General features: G+C 31.5%; 1 protein-coding gene across 1 annotated transcript in view; it reads left to right on the top strand.

Moving 5' to 3' along the window:
* LOC139527132 (ubiquitin carboxyl-terminal hydrolase 32-like) overlaps nt 1–18168 on the top strand; it is a 55792-nt gene extending 37624 nt beyond the window's left edge. The window contains exons 25-34 of the mRNA XM_071322405.1: nt 1096–1258; nt 4201–4403; nt 6622–6812; nt 7389–7475; nt 7933–8053; nt 9980–10171; nt 11747–11987; nt 12574–12674; nt 13367–13459; nt 15972–18168. Of these exons, the coding sequence (XP_071178506.1) occupies nt 1096–1258; nt 4201–4403; nt 6622–6812; nt 7389–7475; nt 7933–8053; nt 9980–10171; nt 11747–11987; nt 12574–12674; nt 13367–13459; nt 15972–16142 (1563 nt within the window). The 3' untranslated portion in view covers nt 16143–18168. The remainder of the gene's footprint in view (nt 1–1095; nt 1259–4200; nt 4404–6621; nt 6813–7388; nt 7476–7932; nt 8054–9979; nt 10172–11746; nt 11988–12573; nt 12675–13366; nt 13460–15971) is intronic.
* The last annotated feature ends 5821 nt before the right edge of the window (nt 18169–23989 follow it).

Genomic DNA, 23989 nt, shown 5'->3' with positions numbered 1-23989 from the left:
ACAAAAATCCCTCCTTTAACGTTTGATCATAGGGATTGTTTAATGATTTGCCTGTTTTTCCAATGTCATGTAATTCATTTCTTTTGTTTTGTTGTTTCAGAGAGAATTTTAAATGATTTGCTTCTTATTTTCTGTCAGTCATTACAATAACTGCCTGCCATTTATTTTTCCCTGTCTTATGTCAATATGTACATGTATGTTGTTTTTCTTGTTAATTGTTTACTTAGATCTTTATCAATAACCATCTGTAAGCATGGTAAGTGTATACATTGTGTAATGGTACATACCTGCGTGTTTTAAACAAGCCTCTTCAAATTTATTGATAATACTGATAAATTTAATCCTTAATTTATTTTTATCAAAGTTGAATGACCTGGAGTTCACTATATTCAACTCTTGGTTAACAAGATCTGATAAGTTAAAAAAATGTCAATACTTCATCTGTTGCCCTTTGATTCATGAGAATCAACTTATCCTTTATCTTGAAAATTGAAAAAAAATGCTGTGTCAAACAAATAAATGGATCCACAGTATGCTGTTTCTTGATCAGTCAGCCAGGGAAACAAATATTTAAGTTTGTGATTAGGTCTGGTTTACCACTTATATATAAATGGTAATTCAGTGATATTTGGTATGCAAATGTATTTCCTTTAGCACATTTTCCTTTTCATATATGGGCCTCGGTGACAGAGTGGTTTGAGAAGTTATTACTGTAATCACTAGCCAGTCAACACTGAGATTGTGAGTTTGAACCCTGCTTGTGTGTGTGCACTCGATTCCAATCTTAATCGACTAGGTAGTTTTCTCAGTGCACTCTGACTTTGTCCACTAATAAAAACTGCCCTCCATGAAAAAAAGCTCAAAAGCTGTGCTTAAAAGTGGCATTGAAACACATCAAATCGCATCAAAACCTTTTCATGGAGATTATTTTATATGCCAAACCCTCGTTAATGAGGGTGGTAAAGGGTTATTTTCTTGCAACATGTTTTGCCCCTCATTAATGGTCTATTGACAAAGTTTACAGGTTGAACAAGATTTTAGTTGTCCTAATGATTCTTCTGTTGCCTATTAAAAACTTAATTAATTTTATTTCAGACATTACCTCAGGATGGCCAGAAGGTACGGACTTTACTTGGTGGAACTTTATATGCATATGAGTTACCTCCCCCTGAAGACATCAAACCACTGTCATTGGAGGAAGAAAAAGGGTCCAAGGGAAGTTTAGGCCTAAGTGATATACAGAGAGGACTAGCAGCAAGTAAGTGTATGTCTATACTCAGGAGAAAGGGATCCACAAAAATGTTTTAACCCCACTATATGTGCCTGTCCCAAGTCAGGAACCAGGGGTTGTTGTTTGTTGCTGTATATTATAAATGTCTTTTGTTTGTTGTTTTGTACATAATATACTCATAATTACTCATTGATTGGTTTTCCTATTTGAATTGCTTAATATATTGCCATGGTAAGGCCTTTCATCATGTTTATAGCTTTATATATTGCCATGGTAAGGCCTTTTATCATGTTTATAGCTTAGTAAGCTGTATTGGTTTTGCTTATTTCAGAAGGCTGTAGGGTGACCCTATAGTTGCGTACATCTACTTCATTTGGTCTCTGGTGGATTGTTTCTCGTTTGCAATCCTAACACATCATCTTATTTGATGAAATCATTTAACATGTAGCCTCCTTTTTATACAACCGCAAAAATTTTAAATTTTTGGTCGTATATTGCTATCACGTTGGCGTTGTCGTCCTGCGTCGTCGTCGTCGTCGTCCGAATACTTTTAGTTTTCGCACTCTAACTTTAGTAACAGTGAATAGAAATCAATGAAATTTTAACACAAGGTTTATGACCACAAAAGGAAGGTTGGGATTGATTTTGGGAGTTTTGGTTCCAACAGTTTAGGAATTAAGGGCCAAAAAAGGGCCCAAATAAGCATTATTCTTGGTTTTCGCACAATAACTTTAGTATAAGTAAATAGAAATCAATGAAATTTTAACACAAGGTTTATGACACAAAAGGAAGGTTGGGATTGATTTTTAGAGTTGAGGTCACAACAGTTTATGAATTAGGGGCCAAAAAGGGGCCCAAATAAGCATTATTTTTGGTTTTCGCACCATAACTTTAGTATAAGTAAATAGAAATCTATGAAATTTAAACACAAGGTTTATGACCATAAAAGGAAGGTTGGGTTTGATTTTGGGAGTTTTGGTCCTAACAGTTTAGGAATAAGGGGTCCAAAGGGTCCAAAATTGAACTTTGTGTGATTTCATCAAAAATTGAATAATTGGGGTTCTTTGATATGCCGAATCTAACTATGTATGTAGATTCTTAATTTTTGGTCCCGTTTTAAAATTGGTCTACATTAAGGTCCAAAGGGTCAAAAATTAAACTTAGTTTGATTTTAACAAAAATTGAATCCTTGGGGTTCTTTGATATGCTGAATTTAAAAATGTTCTTAGATTTTTAATTATTGGCCTAGTTTTCAAGTTGGTCCAAATGGGGGTCCAAAATTAAACTTTGTTTGATTTCATCAAAAATTGAATAGATGGGTTCTTTGATATGTCAAATCTTACTGTGTATGTAGATTCTTAATTTTTGGTCCAGTTTTCAAATTGGTCTACATTAAGGTCCAAAGGGTCCAAAATTAAACTAAGTTTGATTTTAACAAAAATTAAATTCTTGGGCTTATTTGATATGTTTTATCTAAATATGTACTTTGATTTTTGATTATGGGCCCAGTTTTCAAGTTGGTCCAAATCAGGATTCCATATCAAGTATTGTGCAATAGCAAGAAATTTTCAATTGCACAGTATTGCACAATAGCAAGAAATATCTAATTGCACAATATTGTGCAATAGCAATTAATTTTCAATTGGAGTTATCTTTCTTTGTATAGAATAGTAGTTGATAATATATGTTGGAAATTTGCCAGACATGACTATGATGTCATTTTCTATTTTTATTTGCCAATAACTTTATGTAAATAACTTCATTGGAAATTTGCCAATATATAATGTTGCTGATGAAGCTTTTTTTCCTTATCTTATCTAAAATGTTTTTAGATAATGTATGTTGGACATTTGCCAGACATGACTATGATGTCATTTTCTATTTTTATTTGCCAATAACTTTATGTAAATAACTTCATTGGAAATTTGCCAATATAAAATGTTGCTGATGAAGTTTTTTTTATTGTTTTATACAATAAACAATGTATATTCACTTTTACTACCAACTAATCTTTACCATTCAGTGATAAGAAGCACTTTATTTTACATTTTAATATTTTATGATGTATTTAAAAGAGTAGTTATTGTTGCAAACTCCATTAGAAATTTGAATTGATATCAGTTTTGGAAAAAGGGAAATTGGGATGTGAAAAAAGGGGGGGGGGGGGGGGGGGGGTTTAAATTTTTCTCATTTCAGATTTCATAAATAAAAAGAAAATTTCTTCAAACCTTTTTTTGAGAGGATTAATATTCAACAGCATAGTGAATTGCTCAAAGGCAAAAAAAACCTTTTAAGTTCATTAGACCACATTCATTCTGTGTCAGAAACCTATGCTGTGTCAACTATTTAATTTTAGATTTAAAAAGTTTGAAGAAGAAATCTTTAATTGATTTGTAAAATCTTGACATTTGTTTTGTGTAAAAAAAAACCATGTAATGTCAAAAATTTGATCACAATCCAAATTCAGAGCTGTATCACGCTTGAATGTTTTGTCCATACTTGCCCCAACTGTTCAGGGTTCGACCTCTGCGGTCGTATAAAGCTGTGCCCTGCGGAGCACCTGGTTGGATATTGCTATACATTTTAAATCTTACAGCAAGAAGAAATGAAATAAAATTTAGAATGGAAATTGGAAATGTGTCAAAGAGACTACAACCCTATCAAGGACACAAAACAAAGCCACCATGGGTCTTCATCACAGTGAGAAAATACCCCACCTGGAGGCAGGTTTCAGCAAGCCTCTAAACAAAATGAGTACAACTAGTAGTACACTAAACTCCAAATCATATATATGAATAAACTAAAATAAAAAAACCATACAAGACTAATAAGAATTTATTAAGTCTTTGAAATTGTGGTAGCTTATGAATTGTAAATGTTTTTACATATCCTTTGTCAAAATGTTTCAATTGTATTAAGAATTATTGTTTGTGATCTTTATTTAAATAATTTATCTTTTTCATAAACAGGAAAAATTCCTCAAGAGAATGGTAGTATAGAGAATGGTCAGAAGTCCTCAGACAATGGTTCCAGTTCTAACAGTAGTACTCCAACACATTCCAGAAATCCCAGTGATCTGACTACCATGGGCAGCCTAGCTAGTCCTGATTCTATGTCTAAATCTGTGGGCGATGTCTTCAATGGTTTTGTTATTGCAGTCCATCGGAAAATGGTATGATGTTTATATAGATAAGAAGATGTGGTATGAGTGCCAATGAAACAACTCTCCATCCAAGTAACAATGTATTAAAAGTAAACAATTATATGTCAAAGTATGGCCTTCAAGACAGCAAGCTATAAAGGGCCCTAAAATGACTAGTGTAAAACAATTTTGTTGTATATGGCCTTACTACCTTGGTAGAGTAACTAGAGCATATCAGGGATATTTTATAGTGTTATAATAAATTGCTACTGTGTTTTTGGGATACGATTGTTTTCAAGCAATCTGTAGACTTATACCGGTGGCTCAGAGCATTGCCCTCACGTCAATCGTTTTATTCTAAACATTAAGGAACATCTCAGATTCTAATGATTGTCTTTGCTTTAAAAGGTAAAAACAAACAAAAGGGTTGAACTTAAACAACTTTCCTATAATGTTCTTTTCATAATCTTCATGTTTGATCATTCCCTTGACTTATATTCGTGTTTTAAACAACACGGAAAATCAGAAGTAAGCAGTATTTATATTTAGTATTTTTATAAATTTAGAAACACGTCAGAGGGAATTCCCAGTTTTGATAAAATGCGAGAGTTCTCTGAATTCCGATAAATCTATTTCTGTCATTTAAGAATTGAAGTAGAGTTTTTCTTATATGTTACCTTTATGAAACTGATATTTGAGATTGTACTTCCATAAAGAAATAGAGAACCATCTAGGTCGTTTAATAAACATTTAAAATACGTTCTTGCTTTGTTTTGGAAATTATGCGCATGCGTATAGCTTTCTTGACTTCAAGGGGTTCTTAGATTGAATGATTGCTCTGGATTCTCCACTCAATTAATTAATTTATAACTCATGGGATCTTTTCTATGTATGTCTGCTATTGAAGGTTATTGTTGTTGCATAATTTTAAATCATATGCATCATTTAAATTAAAATAAATATAGTCCTCATCGTAGAACACCCCTTCAGGCGAAATGGAGTCTTCCCTATTATCGTTTCGAGTGGTCTCCCTTCCGGAAATAACTTCTGTGAATTCTGAATCAAACAACACGTCGAGTATTAGCTCGTTCTGTCAATAAACGTCGTATTATCTTAAAATTGTTTGAGTTCGTGGTCTATAGTGGTTAAGACCGATGGCTACAGTGCTGAAGGTCCGGAGTTCGATTCTCACTGTGGGTGCTAAAAATATTAGTACAGCAGAAGGGTAACTTTCACCTTCTCACACAGGACATCTCTGGTACCCATGCAGACCGGAGTTTAAACTAGAATGGGTACGTAGGGGGCCTCGGTTGGTCAAAGTTGTCCCCTACTTTGACCTGGAGATCAATCTTCTGATATCTCTCTGGTTTGTCTGTTTCCACCGAGTGGCCCGGTGGTCAGTCTTTCCGAGTACTTCGGCTTCCTCCACCATAATAACAGACTTCCCGGTGTCCTAGCACTCCCTTTGTGTTGGGTGGGGATTGATTGTCCTTGTAAAAATAATTGTCGTATAAATATACGTTAGTGACACATCCCGTTAGGGAGTGTACATGGATGCCACTGTACCCTCGCAGCTTTCGAGGGGTTCTTCAGATATCGAGGGCATTTACCAGAACATACATACATACATTAAAAACGATCGCATTTTAAACCGATAAATGTGTACGGAAAGGAGTCATGATCACTGACCCAAAGGATATTAAATATTTAAAGAGTTAGGAATGGGGTTGCTCCTAGAATTAACGTAGAAAATAGGTGATAAGATACGAAGTGAAATACCTTCTCTCACTCTGAGTCTCAGTGACTGCTGTGGAAAGTAAACATGGAATTGATAGTACAAAAATAAAACATAGGCCTGATTACATTGTTTATACACTTTTTATCCGTGATTGGCTATTTTGTAACTATTTTAAATGTGCAGTTGAATTAGTTTTGAAAATAATATTATCCAGCTACATGTATACATGTGTCAATGAAACAACGGCAATCGTATCCCTCAGAGCAATCTGCTCTTTGATTATCATTTTGTCATTGGTCACATATTACTGTTTTCTGTTATTGATAAACACATTATTCCATGTGAAATATTGCTCTATTACTGATTGAAAATTAAAAAGAACAATTACATTTCACATTTTTGCCAAAGGTCAAGAATTAGCTTAAATGTCTGTTTCTAGCTTAAAATTTACTTCACATTAGAATACCAAACTAACAATGACTAATAAGAATAGTTTTTCTTACTTTTCAGACATTGATGGATGTGTATTTTCTATCGGTACAAAAGACCAGGCCATGTTTATTTGGTACACCAATCATTCTACCCTGTGTGGACACAACAACCAATCAGTGTGTATACCAGTTTGTGTGGACCCAGGTCTCCAGACTAGTCAGCCCTCTACCTCCCTCAGAAGCCAAAACTACAAACCATGCACAAGATTGGTAAGTGAGGCTTAATATGAACCTTAGTCTCTTAAAAACGTATACACAATGCTTATAACCACAAAGCACAGATCAAGTTCGAATTTTGCCAGAGTCAATTTTACTGTTTGAGAGTTATTCCCCTTTATATATAAGTGGGGCATCATTGTGTCCCATGGACACATTCTACATTTATTGTTCAATATGTTTAGGTTTAAATGTGTAAGGGTCTATAAAAGTTGTGAATAAATTTAACAGAAATAAACACCCAGCTCTATAAATAACTTAAAACATTGCGATATGACATAGAACAAGATCGAAAAGGTTCCTGACTTGGGACAGCACATGGAAATGTGGCAGGTTTAAACTAGTTTTTTGAGACCTCATCCTTCCACGTTTTTTCTGATTGTGGTCTGCATAAGTGGTATTTTATGACAGGAGTAATTTTGATCATAAAATGAAACTGTTCAGAAATTTTCCATCTACAATATGTGTGGTTATGAGTATGAATCATATTTAAAATAAGATGTTTGTAATATTTAAGTTATGTATAAACTGTATGTTCTCTATATTATTAATCTATTTTGTATGTTTCAGTGATGATAGTCTTGGTTATGAGTATCCCTTTACATTAAAAGTTGTACAAAAAGATGGCTTATCATGTGCATGGTGTCCTTGGCACAGGTACGTATAATGTGTATAACAAAGGTCACCAGGTCAACAAAAAAAGAACATGGCCCTGTTTTCTTTTTTAATCAGAATTTCAAAAGTCAAGATCAACAGCATCTATAAATAGGCTAAATATTTTACTTGATTTTGTTTCTGAACAATATCTTTTATAGTGATATAATTAACTAGATATTTATTAATCTTTTAGTGCCATGCGGTGTCAAAGATGTGTATTAATTTTGTTTAATTGGTCAAAGGTCGAGGTAAATTTTTAAACTGAAATTATGTGAAAGTGTTTAGTTTTCAGATTATACATCAATTCTTTACCAAAGTGTTGATAGTTTTGGACATTTGTTACTTGTAGGCAATCTCTTTTTTTTGCATTTTGGTTCAATAAGTTGAAGGTCAAGATCACAGCAGCTATTAATAGACTTACATTTTGTGGGTTTTAACCTTAGTTTTTGTTTTGTAGGTTCTGTCGAGGATGCAAGTTAAGCTGCAACAGTGACAGTTTTAACTTTGGTTCGTCTTTCATTGCTATTGACTGGGATCCTACAGCATTACATCTCAGGTATCAGACATCTCTTGAACGGGTAAGTTAACATTGGGATCCTACAGCATTACATCTCAGGTATCAGACATCTCTTGAACGGGTAAGTTAACATTGGGATCCTACAGCATTACATCTCAGGTATCAGACATCTCTTGAATTGGTAAGTTAACATTGGGATCCTACAGCATTTCATCTCAGGTATCAGACATCTCTTGAACGGGTAAGTTAACATTGGGATCCTACAGCATTACATCTCAGGTATCAGACATCTCTAGAACGGGTAAGTTAACATTGGGATCCTACAGCATTTCATCTCAGGTATCAGACATCTCTTGAACGGGTAAGTTAACAAGATATGTCAATAATTCACTATTTTTATCATTATTCATAGACAATTTTAAACCACTTAATACTTGTTTGCCTTCCATTTAACAATTAACCTATTATTTTTATAATTTACTTAAAAAAGAAATTTGTATAGAATGCACTGTCAATCAAACAGGTTATGGGAGACAACTTGTATATATCTGAAAATTTACTGTCTTTCCAATGCAATTTAGCTAACAAATTAGGGTAGGAAGGTATGCAAAATACTTAAATTATAAAAAGTTTTTGACTGGTTTAAATAGGAAAAACAGTCGACTTAAAAAGTGCTCGTTTAAAAATGACCCAAAAAATTCTTTTGGTAGGTATTGTAAGTGGAAACAAGTATTTTTTTAATTCCGTGTGGGAAGTTTTTGTCGAGCCTGCAACTTTTGTTGCAGAAAGCTCGACATAGGGATAGTGATCCGGCGGCGGCGGCTACGGCGGCGGTGTTAGCTAACTTCTTAAAAGGTTTATATTTTAGAAGGTGAAAGACCTGGATGCTTCATACTTTGTATATAGATGCCTCATGTTACGAAGTTTCCGTCAGTCAAATGTCCAATGTCCTTGACCTCATTTTCATGGTTCAGTGACCACTTGAAAAAAAAGTTCAGAATTTTTGTAATGTTGAATTCTCTCTTATTATAAGTAATAGGATAACTATATTTGGTATGTGCGTACCTTGCAAGGTCCTCATGCCCGTCAGACAGTTTTCACTTGACCTCGACCTCATTTCATGGATCAGTGAACAAGGTTAAGTTTTGGTGGTCAAGTCCATATCTCAGATACCATAAGCAATAGGGCTAGTATATTTGGTGTATGGAAGGACTGGAAGGTGTACATGTCCAACTGGCAGGTGTCATCTGACCTTGACCTCATTTTCATGGTTCAGTGGTTATAGTTAAGTTTTTGTGTTTTGGTCTGTTTTTCTCATACTTTATGCAATAGGTCTACTATATTTGTTGTATGGAATGATTGTAAGGTGTACATCTCTAGCGGGCAGATGTCATCTGACCTTGACCTCATTTTCATGGTTCAGTGATCAAAGGTAAGTTTTTAAGTTTTGGTCTTTTTATCTAATATTATATGCCAAAGGTCAACTATATTTGGTGTATGGAAATATATTATAATCTATATGTCAGTCCCACAGGTTTTATTTGACCATGACCTCAATTGCACGGTTCATTGCACAGTGTTAAGTTTTTGTGTTTTGGTCTATTTTTCTTAAACTATAAGTCATTTTTGTAAGTAGTAGGTCAACTGTATTTGTTGTATGGAAGCTTTGTTAGCTGTACATATCTGCCTGGCATGGTTCATCTGACCTTGACCTCATTTTTATGGTTCATTGGTCTTTGTTTAACTATCTTGGTTAATGTTAAGTTTATATGACAGTTGTAATAAAGCTTTATACTTAGGACTATCAACATAATATCAATGATTAGTAAAGAAGGCGAGACATTTCAGTGTGTGCACTCTTGTTTTGTAAAAATATGAAACAAATTTTTATGTTAAACTTTGAACTCCATATTAATAGAAAGACTTTTTAGTTTTTAATTTTTAAACATATTTAACAAAGGGAATTTATTCATATTGTATTCTTCAGTTGTGTGAAGAACATGAAAGTGTAGAAGATAGTCGGCGGAAACAGAAGGAACCAATTAACCTGGATACCTGTCTACAGGCCTTCACTAAAGAGGAGGAGTTAGGAGAGGATGAACTGTACTATTGCTCAAAATGTAAAAAACATTGTCTGGCCTCTAAAAAACTGGACATATGGAGGCTACCACCAATACTGGTAAGTTTTTATCTAATTAACTTAAATTAAGTCGTGTTAGAAACTATTTGTTGTGAAGTAAATGGCATAGAGTGTTTGAGTTAGACTAGTAATTCTACATTTTAGAAGGAGGGAGGTGGAGAAATACTGTTTAACCTCTGTCTGTCTTTCCCATTAAATTTTAAATTGCATATTTCTTGTAAAAATCAAACAAATTTACATGTATCTCTATTACAAACTTGTTTCATTGGAAACTTACTTAATACTAAACCTGTATTTACCTTATTTAGAACAGATTTTATGTTTGAGAGTAAAGTTATACAAGGAATATTCATTTTGATTTTTCCTGTTTGATACATCTGTGCTTGTGGTGTTAGTTTCAATAAAATCCTTAGGATATGCTTAAATTTCATATAAAACAAAAATACCTATACTGCTCTGATGATGTGATAAGTTTTCAGTTGTTTTGTTGCCTTCAAAAATGCAAGTTTTATAAGTAAAAATGTGAAGTTATTGATACACAATATTTTAAATTTCTGTACTTAGTAAATGTAATTTATAGAATTTTATAAGAGATCAGATATTTATAGGGACATTAGCTACGAAATATATAAAAAATCTTATATAATTATTATTTTTTTGGCTCCATCATTACTGAAATGCAAATAGTTAAATACTAATTCATTTTTAGCAGCCAGTATGGTTCATTTTTTGTCAAAATAAGCTAAAAAAAATACCCATTGATTATGAATTATTAACTTGCAAGTGAATAATTCAACCTCATTGAATCCGAATTCATGTGGAGTTCCCTTAACTTGAATTGGATAACACATGAATTGTATGCGTAAAATTATTTAAAGGAAAAGAATGTCAACCTTGAAAGTGAAACAAAGGTAAATCATTTGACTGATTCGTTCCAAATAAAATCATTCATATACATGATTTAAGGTCAAAACAATGATAAACTTATAATTTTTATCTATTATACATGTATAAAATTATATAGACCTAGAAAAATCCAACAGCAAGAGTTAGCTTAATCTATTTATATTTATGTTTATATCACGTATATGGTCATCAGATGACTTTAGAGGTCAACTCGATGGTTAATTAGATGGCGTCTAAACTAAAATACACTCAAAACGAATTGACGCATTTTCGTGCCCTGTTTATTGTTTATTTTAGACTTTTAATAGTTTGGATAATTTTTTTACAATATTATAAATCAAATATGATTATTGTTTATTTTAGACTTTTAATAGTTTGGATAATTTTTTTACAATATTATAAATCAAATATTATCACTGGACTAGTATATATTTGTTTAGGGGCCAGCTGAAGGACGCCTCCTGGTGCGGGAATTTCTCGCTACATTGAAGACCTGTTGGTGACCCTCTGCTGTTGTTTTTTATTTGGGCGGGTTGTTGTCTCTTTGACACATTCCCCATTTCCATTCTCAATTTTATTGACTAAAATCAATGAACATGAATTTGACAGCTAGTGACCCTTTAAGTTATAAGATTTTTTTCTTCTTAATTTTTTTTTTTTGGCATAAAATTTTCCCCTATATGACATTTATTATCAATTTTATTTCAGATTATTAATTTAAAAAGATTCCAGTTCTTGAATGGTCGATGGGTGAAGTCACATAAAATTGTTAATTTTCCATATGAGGAATTTGATCCATCAAGATATGTTGTGCCCAGATCGTGTGAAAAACATAAAAACATTTATGATGCAAATTGTAACCAATCAAAAGACACTTTACAAACTAGTGATTCTATTGTGCCAAATGGTAATATTCCAACCTTGTGTGATAAAGACAAATCAGATTCAGGTAGGTGTTTGAAATACAATATCAGCATATACATATGATTGCTAAAAAGATACTGAAATCCAAGGAAAATTACAAAAGGAAAATCCCTTAACAGATGGCAAAATCAAAAACTCATATACATCAAAGAATGGAAAACAACTGTAATGTCAATGACTTGGGACAGGCATTTTGTTTTCCAATCTTTCCATCCTTTATTCTTCAGTTCCCTAACAGCTACAAGTTTTGGTTTATCCTGAATTTGCAGAAGGTTCAACTTGAAATTCATAGTTTCTTAATAATGTGAACTTTAAAAAATGTATGCCAAAATAAAATTTTGCAATGTGAAATTTAAATAATGCCATTGTGAAAGTTATATGCAAGTAAATCACTACTAAAATAATGAATGGAAGTATGTACATGTATTATATAGTAGCTGATACTGATAGACATTGTGAAAATTAATCAATTTGCACTTATTTGCCCTCAGATCATTGTATTTTCATATTGTGTTTTTTTCTTCAGAGTATGATTAAAGTTCATGATTTGATGAATAGTTAAAAAGTTGTTTGAATGATTTGTTGATGATAAGTCTTTATGTTTTTTTAAGAGAAACAAATTAGCACAGATGACTGCAAAAGTTGTAACAACAACCGTAATATAGATGAATTAGATTACACAGATGTCCGGTACCACCTCAACTCTATGTCAGTAAGTAATATAATTGAACTATATAACTTAGATATACAATTATAATGAATACCACCCCATTTTGATATTTGTATAATGATGACATACAATACTTGCAAAATTTATCAGAAACGTAAGACCCACAAATATATGTCAAAATAGCCTACTTAACCAGTCAACTCTTATAGAAGCTCTTGCCCTTGAATAAAGATTTCCTGTCAAAAATCATTTTTCTATTTTTTGCAATTTTTATTATAACTGTAGGAGACAGGGAGAAATTTCAGTAAACAACAGAAAGGATGAAAAAGATCTGCAAATGTAAATAATGACTGACATCTTCAGATAATTCTGTTTACTGTGGATTTATTATTATTCGTTGGATACCAATTTTCATTGATTTCGTGGTTACAGGTGAACCATGAAATTAAATGTTCATCAAATACTAAATTTTCTAAAGTCTTGTATTTAGACTTCAGCAAACCACGAAATTATATATCCTTGAACATGCAAGTTTTATCTTAATCCATGGAAATAACCAAATCCACAGTAAACGATTTACAACCACACCTAATAAAAGTCAATATGATTGAAATTGTCAATTTGTTCCTCCCAGGCATTATTTCAAGGTTCACAATGATGGGATGAAAATTTAACTGACATGTTTACAGCGATTTGAAAAATAATAATGACTATGTTTTTCTTTTATATTACAGTGTCACACAGGAATTCTTGGTGGAGGACATTATGTTTGCTATGCTAAAAATCCAAACCACAAATGGTATTTGTACAATGACAGTAGTTGTAAGGTGAGAATTATATTGGAAATATATTATATTCTGCGGTTATTTAAGTGGAAACAGGAAGGTGAATATCAATCAAAAGCATTCTTGATAATACACTTACATACCGGCCAACTTTTCAAAATGCCCATGGGGGTTTTACGTGAAAGACATACATGTGACAGAGTTGTCAAGCCACAACTGGAGATTTGGAAATTTTCAGCTGGAGTTTAGGTCTCAAAACTGGAGATTTATTATCGAACGTTTATCGACGTACACAATGATTTTTTTGTGTGTTTAAACTGCATATCTTCCTTTTTTTTTTTGGTTAAAGGAACAATAATTCCATACCTTTCAACACCTGATACTTGATAAAAATAGAAGATAAGGGGTTTTCAAAAATTTATTCATTATGTATAATAATTCAAAATAAAGTGATCAGCCATCATACATAGTTGGCAAAAAGTATCTCTGATAAAGCTAAATTGTCAACTTTGGTACCACTACTGGCTTGTAACAGAAGGTGTTAAATTGATAGATATGTAGGCTTGGTGGTTGGTAGCTGTCTCCATAAGTGTGGTCAAGTCATTGGGGCCATCATAGTCAGCTTTGCATGAAGTGTAGTAAGCATGGTCTTGACCCTTGGTACTGGATCTGCACCATTTGAAATCAAATCTCAAGACAGAGTTGAATTGGGCTAGATACTTGGTCTTCTTTTATTTGCTGCTGGGATTTGGTGATAAAAAACAGTTTGTATTTTGTCAAATTCTAAAATTTCCAAGACAACTATACTTATATAGGTATTCCATTGGCTTGGATAGAGAACTAGCCATAAATATCATATTTGAGTTGATTTCATTTGTCTTTGAGGTTCAGTAAATGTTCCATGTTTTCAACAGCATCACATAGTGAATTGCATCGTTGTTTATACAACTTGTACAATTAGTCAATTTAATCCTTTGTCAGTATTTCACTTTTAATCAACCAGGCTTGTGTCTTAAACTAGCTAGTTGTCACCAGGTAATTGCCTATTATCTTTAATTTATTGCTGTATAAACAGTTTAATCCTAAACACCTTAGGCTGATTTTACCTATTTTATACCCTCATGTTATGTTTTGACACAACAGGAAATTTCCGTTTTTCTCGGACTTTTCCCATATCAATTTCGAGTTTCTCGGACTTTTTCTCTGTCCCTATCGATTTTGTAAACAAAAAATGTGTATTGAAAATTTTACGAGGTTGACATTTTCAAAAGCGGAAGATTTCAAATTTTAACGGGAGGGACGGAAGAGGGTCTGAAAAGCGGGAGATTTTGACTCCCGCCGGAAGAATCACATGTATGGTGAAAGATGGTTCTTATAGTCCTACAAAACCTTTAAGGGGCCTTCAAATATATTCTAATGTGTTTTTTTGGTTTCTTCATGCTTTAACAAGCTCATAGCCATTGTTTAATTAATTGTTTTCTTTAAAATAGTGGACAAAATTGCTCTTACAAAGGAGTAAGTTCGGTAAGGGTCATATTTGGCCCAAATTATAAAGTTCATAATTACAAGACAATAAATGCTTTAAGTTGCTTTAAAGACATGTGAGAAAGTTAAACAGAACTGTTTTTGTCAAAGTTTAATTCTAACACGTTGATTTTTACATCACAAAAAGGTCAAGATAAGGGATTTTTGTGAAATTTGACAAAATCAGCTGGATTTCAACCAAATAAAGGACCAGGAAACATAGAGCGCAGGCGTCGACAAGCTTAATATTCAAATAAGACATGTGAAATGTCTTCACAAACATTATTTTAAAAGATCTTTGTTGTCGACGTATGCGCTCTATGTTTCCTGTCCAATAATCTATGGAAATTTACCCATTTTCATTGATTTTTTCGTGTAAAATCAATATGAGTACAACTTGTGACGTCATAATGAAACGCAGAAACGTGAAATCTTCAATAAAATGGCTTACATCCTATCTAGTCAATATATTAGCTATAATTTATCGTGATATTGGTAAATAAATCCGAATTTGAAATTTACGCTAAAAAAGGGGGCCATTTTAGGACCTTATCGAACATACTCCTTTCCACTTGGGAGCCTTCATTGGGGAAATCCCCCGCATATAGTGACAGTTCGCGGGTATGCACTTAGAAGTTGCATAGACTTGCATTATTATACTCATTTCTAGAAGTGTATGTTGAATTGATATCATCTTATTTGTTCATCCTTTTGTCTCTGTTAAAAGTAAGATAGATGTGGTATTATTGCCCATGAGACAACTCAGATACTAAATGGCGTAGAATGTCATTGATATTCGTTGGGTACTAATTTTTGTGGATTTCATGGGTAAAGGGGAACAACTATTTCAAAAGTTCAATGAATAAGAATTTTTCAAAAAGAATGTATGTAGACTTAGCAAATATAATGAAATTAAATATCCACTTAAAGGCAAATTTTTCCACAATCTACAAAAATTGGTACCTACGAAAAAAATAAATGAATCCACAGTATCATATACTTATTAATTCCTCAATTTCTTTTTTTACAGGAGATATCTAATGACCAAGTGGACACCAATTCTGCTTATATATTATTTTACGAACAACAAAACGTAGACTTCAGTAAATTTATGCCAGATTTGGAAGGAAAAGAACCAGACTTGTCAGAGATTGAAGATGAATTCGAATCAGATTTTAAGAAAGCTTGTGTTATACAATAATGGAACAAATTGGAAACCTTTAAGTTCATTCCAAACAACTTTTTAAAACTTTTTTTTAACTTCTGCTCAACCATTGGGGGTTCAATTTATTTCTTTAAGTTTCTGAGTTTGAAATTTTACAAATTCTAGCTTTGTTGTAAAGTTGAACACCAAGAACATTAAAGGGGATAGACCTTGGTTCAGGGAAATACCCTTTACATCAGTTATGCGTTTGTAAAAGTCTAATTTCATCAATGTATTTTAAGCATTTACCTGAAACAGATTGGAAATAATCTATGTAACCTAAAGCTTAGAATATATTTACGAAAATGGTTGACACAAACGTACTGATGATTTTAAGAGTTATTTCCTTTCACCTAGGTCTACCTACTTTAAACACTGTATAACTTTAACATAATAAATATACATCTTCATTTTTTGCTTCATGTTAAAAAATCTCTGTGCACATGGTTTTCATTTCATACTTTTCTCTTATATTTTGTGTGCTAATATATAGACTTGTTTAATTTTGCACAGCTAAATTTTTAAGTATAACCTGCTTCGGAAATAAAATGCCTTGAATGTTTCCCGGTAAAAATTATGCAGCTGACATTAAGGCTTTGAAAGATAAACTGCTGATCTAAACTGAAGCTTGAGAAATTCCATAGAGCTGAATTCTTTTAAGTATGATAGTGCCTTAAGTTATTAGTAGTCATTGGCATAAAACAATAAATAAACTTGTTACAGAGCTATAATTTCTCTGTTGTCTATTTCACTATAAAATTAGGAATTTGGATAAATTCTTATCTCTGCTACATTTTTTGAAATCATAAAAGAGTAATATGTTGTATGAAATTTAACCCTCAATTTTGAAACTTGAAACAGCATGTAATTGAACCCCTGTCTTTTTCTAACCAGTTTTCAAACCCTGAAGGACTTTGAACATTTTGCAAATCGCAGTCAAAGTAAGTTTAGATTAGTGATAATCCGCTCTTTGCCGGGGTCAATTTTTAAACAATATAAGAATGCTGTAGACTCTTTTATTTGTGTCGGTGCTATTTCTTTGATTTCCTTAGTAAATTTTATCCACAAATTTAAGTGTTGAACAAAATACATAACACCTATAGTTTAAAATGAAGATTTTTTAAAACAAAAAATAAAAGATCGACAAAAAGACAAGCGTTGTTTCACATTCAACAAAAAATTAGTGCATTGAAAAATAAATTCACAGTACCTATAAAAAATATTTTGTTAGTATGTTAGTACTTTTAAATCCCAATTTGTACTAATTATTTTCTTATCCAATTTGTACTAATTATTTTCTAATCCAATTAGTTTTGACTATTTTCTGAACCATATGTATTGTAAAACTCTTGAGACCTTCAGATAAACTGAGACTAACAGAGTTTCTTTTGTACTACATTGTATGTTATTGACACTGAATGATGTTTTAAGGTTGTTTTTGTCTTTATAAGAAAATGTTATTGTTAGAGCATGATACAGTTTATTACCATGACTTAGTAGTAAATAATAATAGACACTTGTTATCAGTTGAAAAGAAAGACAATCTAGTCTAATTATTAATGTATTAATTACTGTTGTTCTAGAAATGTGGTCAAAAGGAGGTCAAAGGGCATCTCATACTTTATCCCACCATTCACAAATTGCATTTTATAATTCTTTTATTCTTTAGGCTATTTAGATTTAGAAATTATTGCTTGTATTTGCTATTGCAATTTTTGAAGAATTAACAAAAGTACGAGATTAATTATGCGCTTTCAGGAAAATTTCTATACAGATAACAAAATGCAAGTTTTTTTTTATTGCGATACTTTCACAATCGCATTATTCGCAGTAATATAAACCTAGCAATAATTTCTGAATTTACAGTACTCAAAATATGCATTACCCATCAAATTAGATTTAACTGCCCTCTGACCCCTTTTTATGTATTTATACTTTGGAAGATATAAATAGATTTTGTTACTGACATAGAAGCAATGAAAATGTTTTGAATGTTGATAATTGATAAATATTTTGAAGTGGTCACTACTATTTTTGATGATTTTTTTCATGGCATCATCTAGACTATGATTAGAAATTTCTTTTTAAGTTAGCATTTCAGATCTCCAACACATATCACAGTACCTGGTATATTCAATGATGAAAAATCATTAAACTGCAATTTTAATTAGTAGTTCTTTGGAAAACCCGCACCTAAATTGCCGAAATTAAAATAAAAAAATAAAAATAAATTTCCCGCACCTCACCTGCCAAAACCAAAAAATAAAAATAAAAATAAAATTCCCGCACGTCGAAAATAAATCCGCATTTTCGACGAACTCGATTCCGGTATTATAAAAAAATCTTTATCAATTAAGCGTTTGAAAATATGCAGTGTTTGTCATTTGTCAAGCATATTTTTGATTCTGATCAAAAAAGTTGCAAAGATGGAAAACGTGCTGATTGTTTCTGTGGTGAAACATTCAGACAAAAATAACAACAAGGCATACATATTAAAAAATACGGCAACACAAACAAAATGTCGGACATTCAGGGAACTATATCAAGAAGCCATTGAACGATGTAGCGATGCACAAAGTGAGATTATTAATATTAAAACCATACAAAAAGTTCCATTTATTCTGATTAAAAAGGTGACATGTAGAAATTTAATTGTTTGTTGCTTGGCATTTGGTGGATGGCTGTCTCATTGGCAATCATTCCAAATCTCATACTTTTTATACTTCTTGTCTTTTTCTAATTCCCTTCAGCTCAGCTCACTGGACATTCTATATATTTGCTTTGAATAAATATGGTTTTTTTAAAGAAAGCAAAAAGTAAAGTTTCCACTGTGCTTGGATTGACTGGTTAGTGATCCATATGCATAAACACAAAACACACACCATGCAGTTATGTTACAAGAAGCTAGCTAGCATACTACAGAGAGTGTCTAAGGACCAGAAGGTGCATATACTACAGATGAAAGCAGTGCATATTAAAAGCAGATAGCCATATAAAGTTCATGCATAAAAAAATATGTTCAAAAGTGTATATTTGTGCAGTGTTAATTATACAAACAACAAAACAAAATGAAAAAGAATGCAGAAAGTTGAAATACATATAAAAAGGGAGATAATTTAATTATATCAAATTATGTCCCCTTTCAATTAAGTGAGTTGAAAATTCAGTTGCTTCTTTTAGGTAAAAGATATAAAAATTGAGAGAAAAAAAATATCGCTCGCTCTATATTTCTTCAAAATTTGAGGCGAAGAATTTAAAAATATAAATTTAAATTTCGCTCGCTCGCCCCATTTTTTTTGGGTAAAATCTCAAAGAACTATTAATTAATTTGGTGTGGCCTAAAGTTATATAATACTAAGGGAGATAAGCCTGGAAAAATCCAAAAATTATGAATTTACTTTTTAGTAAGCAGCACCTTGAACTTAAGTGTGCCAAATATCCCACATTACCTTTTATCCATAGATCATAAAACATATCACTCACATCTACGTTTATCAAATGAGAATATGGCTTATTTGCCATATTTTGTGTAGATATGATAGAAAAATATTTCCTGTAATGCATCCATGCTTTTTAATTTGGATTCAGGTTAATTCTAATGTTAGTGCTATCAATGTTTACTTAAAGCTGAAAAAAGTGTGAGCTCATTTCTATATAACTGCTAAAATTGACTTCATTCCATAATGCTATTTGCATTTTAATGTATAAAACCATAAAACTACTGCTTATGTCTGAATTGGGTGAACAAAACAAAGAAAAATTCTGCTCTTTTCAAAATAAAACATACAGAAAATAGGGAGGGGGGGGGGAACGACCTTTAGCAGGACTCTGGGAATCGGGTGTTTTTAAGCTCAGGATTTTGGGATTGATCCTTTCAGGATCTGGGAATTCTTTTTTTGAATTTTGGGATGTCTGGATTTAAATTTCTTTGAATTTGGGACCTCCGGATTTCATGTTTTAAGCCCAGGGTTTGGGAATCAGGAGCCTTCCAAACCCCTTCAGAAAAGATCAAACTTGTGGTGTTAAAATATGAAGGATAGAGAATATTGGGCAAATAAACAAAGAATACAGAAAAATGGAGCAACCATCCCCCCTCTATTAAGGCACGCTCATCTGCATGATATGTATACAGATTGTGAGAATTTTGTTATTTTTAGAATAGTTAAAGTATATGTTAGTGTATCAGTTTTGTTTAATTTATGTCCATAATATATTCTACCTCAGATCATAAAGTTCTTACAGCCTTACAGCCTGGGAATGAATGTTTTCGATTTATTGCTAATTAAGTTTTAATTGGGAGGGATACAATTACTATTAAGAGAAACTGAAAGATTAAGTGCAGCATAAAATCAAGAGTAACAAATGATTTTATCTCGATTTAGTACTTTTCAAAATTAATTGTGATTAATGATAAACAAAAACAAAAAGCGAAAAGCGAAAACTCATCTGAACAGTAGCTTTTTTTTAAACATATTTGTATTTACTATATTAAGCCTTAGAACATAAAGTTTATGGTTTTACAGTCGCTGATCTAGAAAAAAGGGAGTGGGGGTGTCACCAAGGCAATGTTAGAAGTTGAAATTAATCCCTACGTCGTCCTCATTTACCAAATGTCCATTCATTCCTTATTCTTATTTAAGGTCTACAGATAGCAAAAGTACACATTGAACAAATCATTTAATATTTGCAGGAAATTACATTATGTGACGAAATTAACATTTAAATTTATTTCATTATCTTCCCATTTCAAATGAAGAGTGGGATGCCCTTTTTACATTTTGAGACGACCCCTGGTTAAGCTAAGTAAACTTTTGAAATGTCCCTTTATTTTGTTACTATATAATTCTGTTGTAGATTAGAAACATTATAACCAGTGATTATTGAGTATATTATAAAGATTTTTAAACAGAGCTCTTATTGTGTATTGGTTCAAGTTGAATTTTGTACTTATCTGAAATGCTCTTTGTTTTGGATTGAAGGGATATTGTACTTATATAAATATCAATCTTTTTCATAAGCTGTTAAACAATGTGACTGCTTTTAATCATGAATTATTTTTAATATAACTTACTAGGATATATTATTTCATCTTTGAACATGAAAAATTATTATCACTAAAAATTTAACACCCAATATTAAACAAGCTAAGCAATTACTGTGGATATTGGCTCATTTTCTGGATACCAAATTTAATGTATTTGGAGTCAAAGAAATTGTACTTAAAAAATTATGTACTTGGTTATTACTCATTGAATATTAAATCTGTGCTTTACTGATAATGAAACAAAATTTGGTATAAAATGAATTCATAGTTTTAAGCTGGAAAGTTGTTTACAGGCTCTAAACAGAACCCAAACATTCATACTGATTTTAAAATCATTATAAATCTCCTTTACAGGTATTTTTCCCTTTAGCTTCCCCTGTTTAATCCGATTTTAAATTTTCCTTCTTAAAATAATGTGAATTGATCAAACAATATAAATTAAATACAAATTGAAAAAAGAATCATAAAAAGATGGCAATTAGATGATTTTGTATGCATAAGGACAAAAAAATAATTATATTTTAAAAATCACTTAAAAGAATTATACTTCTATTCAATGTAAGACATGTATTGAATTCAAATTAATAAAATCCAAACAGATTATGCACCATTATTGATGAACGCTTGAAACAGTGATATTACCTTGAAATAGCTGACATTGTGGAATGGCATTGTCTAATATGATGAATAAGGAAAGAAACTATCAACACACCTCTTAAACATGTTACCGGCTATAACCATATTAAAGAAATAAAGTATATCTGTTAACTCTTATATGTATTTTGTAGATAAATAAATAAACAGGTTACATATTTCACTTGAAAATGTCGTTTGCAACAAAAACTCCCACTCAGCTGTCATAGCTGAGCATGAGATCTCCCTCTTTGTAGGTTTCGGAGGTTGGCAGGTATGTTTTAAGTAAGCTTTTTTTTTTTTAAATAATCCAAAACATATTAGTATTACAGAAAGTTATAAATATTTCTCAGGTTTCAGAAAGGTGATGGTATATAAAAGCTCGCCTGCTTTATTAATTATTTCTTATTAATATTCATTACTGCTGGTCATGTGTTGAATGTTCATGATCTCTTAGAAACAATAGGCATCAACAGACTTAATTCAATCTATTTTACATATATAAAATGGACATAAAACCATTGATAACCCATGACTAATGTCTAAAGTTAAACTTCCATTCAACCCCTCCACTTATTAATGGAATAGTCCTAAGGGAAAATGAGTGAATTCTGCTGTACAAGCCAGGTTTAATGAATTTGATAAATTGAAAGTAAGGACAAATCAGAAAGTTGTGCTAAAGCATTGCATTGGTAACATTCACAAATCTTAAATATATGTGCTAAGTTATTTGGATAAAAACATGAGATTGCTTCACTTTGCACTTAAAAATCATAGTTTACTTCCCCATTTAAACTTTTTAAAAAACCTATGTGGTTGAATATAAGTTTTAAACTTTTATACCATTACCGTGTGAATTAAGTGTTTAATCAGAGTGCTATCATTAAATTTTTAATAATTTTTTTTTCATTGTAAAAAAAATAGAAGTGGTGTCATCCTTGAGGTTTATTTATTTGTTTTCACCTTTACTAACAAAATCCAGGCAAAAGTTGGTATCGCACATGATAATGATTCAGCACTTTTGTTTCATGGGCTGGCAGAACATTGAGATAACTCATTTATTGTTTCAGAATACTTTAAGTATGTTCGCACCAACAAAATAACCTTAAATACACATTAAAGGTTTATAATAAAAGTTTTCAGGAGATTTGTTGAAATTTATCTGTTGATTTTATTTAGTTTTGATGTGTTAAAATCCAAAAATTTGTAGAAAGATTTAAAAATGATTTATTTTATTTCAAAAATTTTGAGTAGACCTGTATTTTCCAAGGTTTAATTTTAGAGAGTAAATTTGTTAAAAGATGACAAAGTATTAAATGTTTGAAAATAATTGTCCACCGATAGATTTAGATATTGTTTATTGCCAACCAAATTAATTGGTTATTATCATGCAAAATTGATTTCAATATTTACCAAGAAATCTTCAATAATGATGCTTTGAATATAAAGTATTTGTACTGTTTATGACTATGTTAGATATCATATTCTACCACACGTGAGTTTTGTAACTACTTTTGTTTCTAAATTAACTTCACAAAGATGATATAATTGTCAAACTGTTTTAAATTACTGAGAAAAGAATGATAATTTTTGAAGCCTATCTCAATTGTAAAACATTAAAGTTTTATTAAAACATGAAATAACAAAACTATTTATAACTTTTAATGATGTGGTTACAAGATTATAATATAGTTGATAAAACCCAGAAAAACCTATATTGACCTCAGACTTTGCCCTCGGTAAACATAATATTATAATATAGATATATGGCGAAGTAATTGAATATGATGATTTGTACAAAATAAATGACTACAAAATGTTAAATATTATATAGAGGTTGGTTGCTAAAAATGTTGTGTTTTTATAATCGGTGATATAAATGTGTGTTCTTTACCTTCTGTGTTTATTTCTGTCCACATCAGATTGTTGACATTCGTGTGTCCTTGTTTATCAGACATGTTGTTTCTTTAGATGTTTATATAGATATCTGTGATATAATTTTGTATTTATTATTATTATTATTGTTCAGAAAGAAATGTCAATATCATTCCTTAATTAAAACTAATTCATAACATTGTCAATTGTTTTGTTTATTATTATGCTTAATATTATTTCAGGTTCTGTTTTTATTATAGCATCTGTATACACAGAAAGGAAAGGTTTGACT

The sequence above is a fragment of the Mytilus edulis genome, chromosome 6 (genome assembly GCF_963676685.1).
Source record: "Mytilus edulis chromosome 6, xbMytEdul2.2, whole genome shotgun sequence".
Taxonomy (NCBI): Eukaryota; Metazoa; Mollusca; class Bivalvia; order Mytilida; family Mytilidae; genus Mytilus; species Mytilus edulis.
Note: the sequence above shows the minus strand (reverse complement) of the source record. Positions and strands in the feature narration are given on the sequence as shown.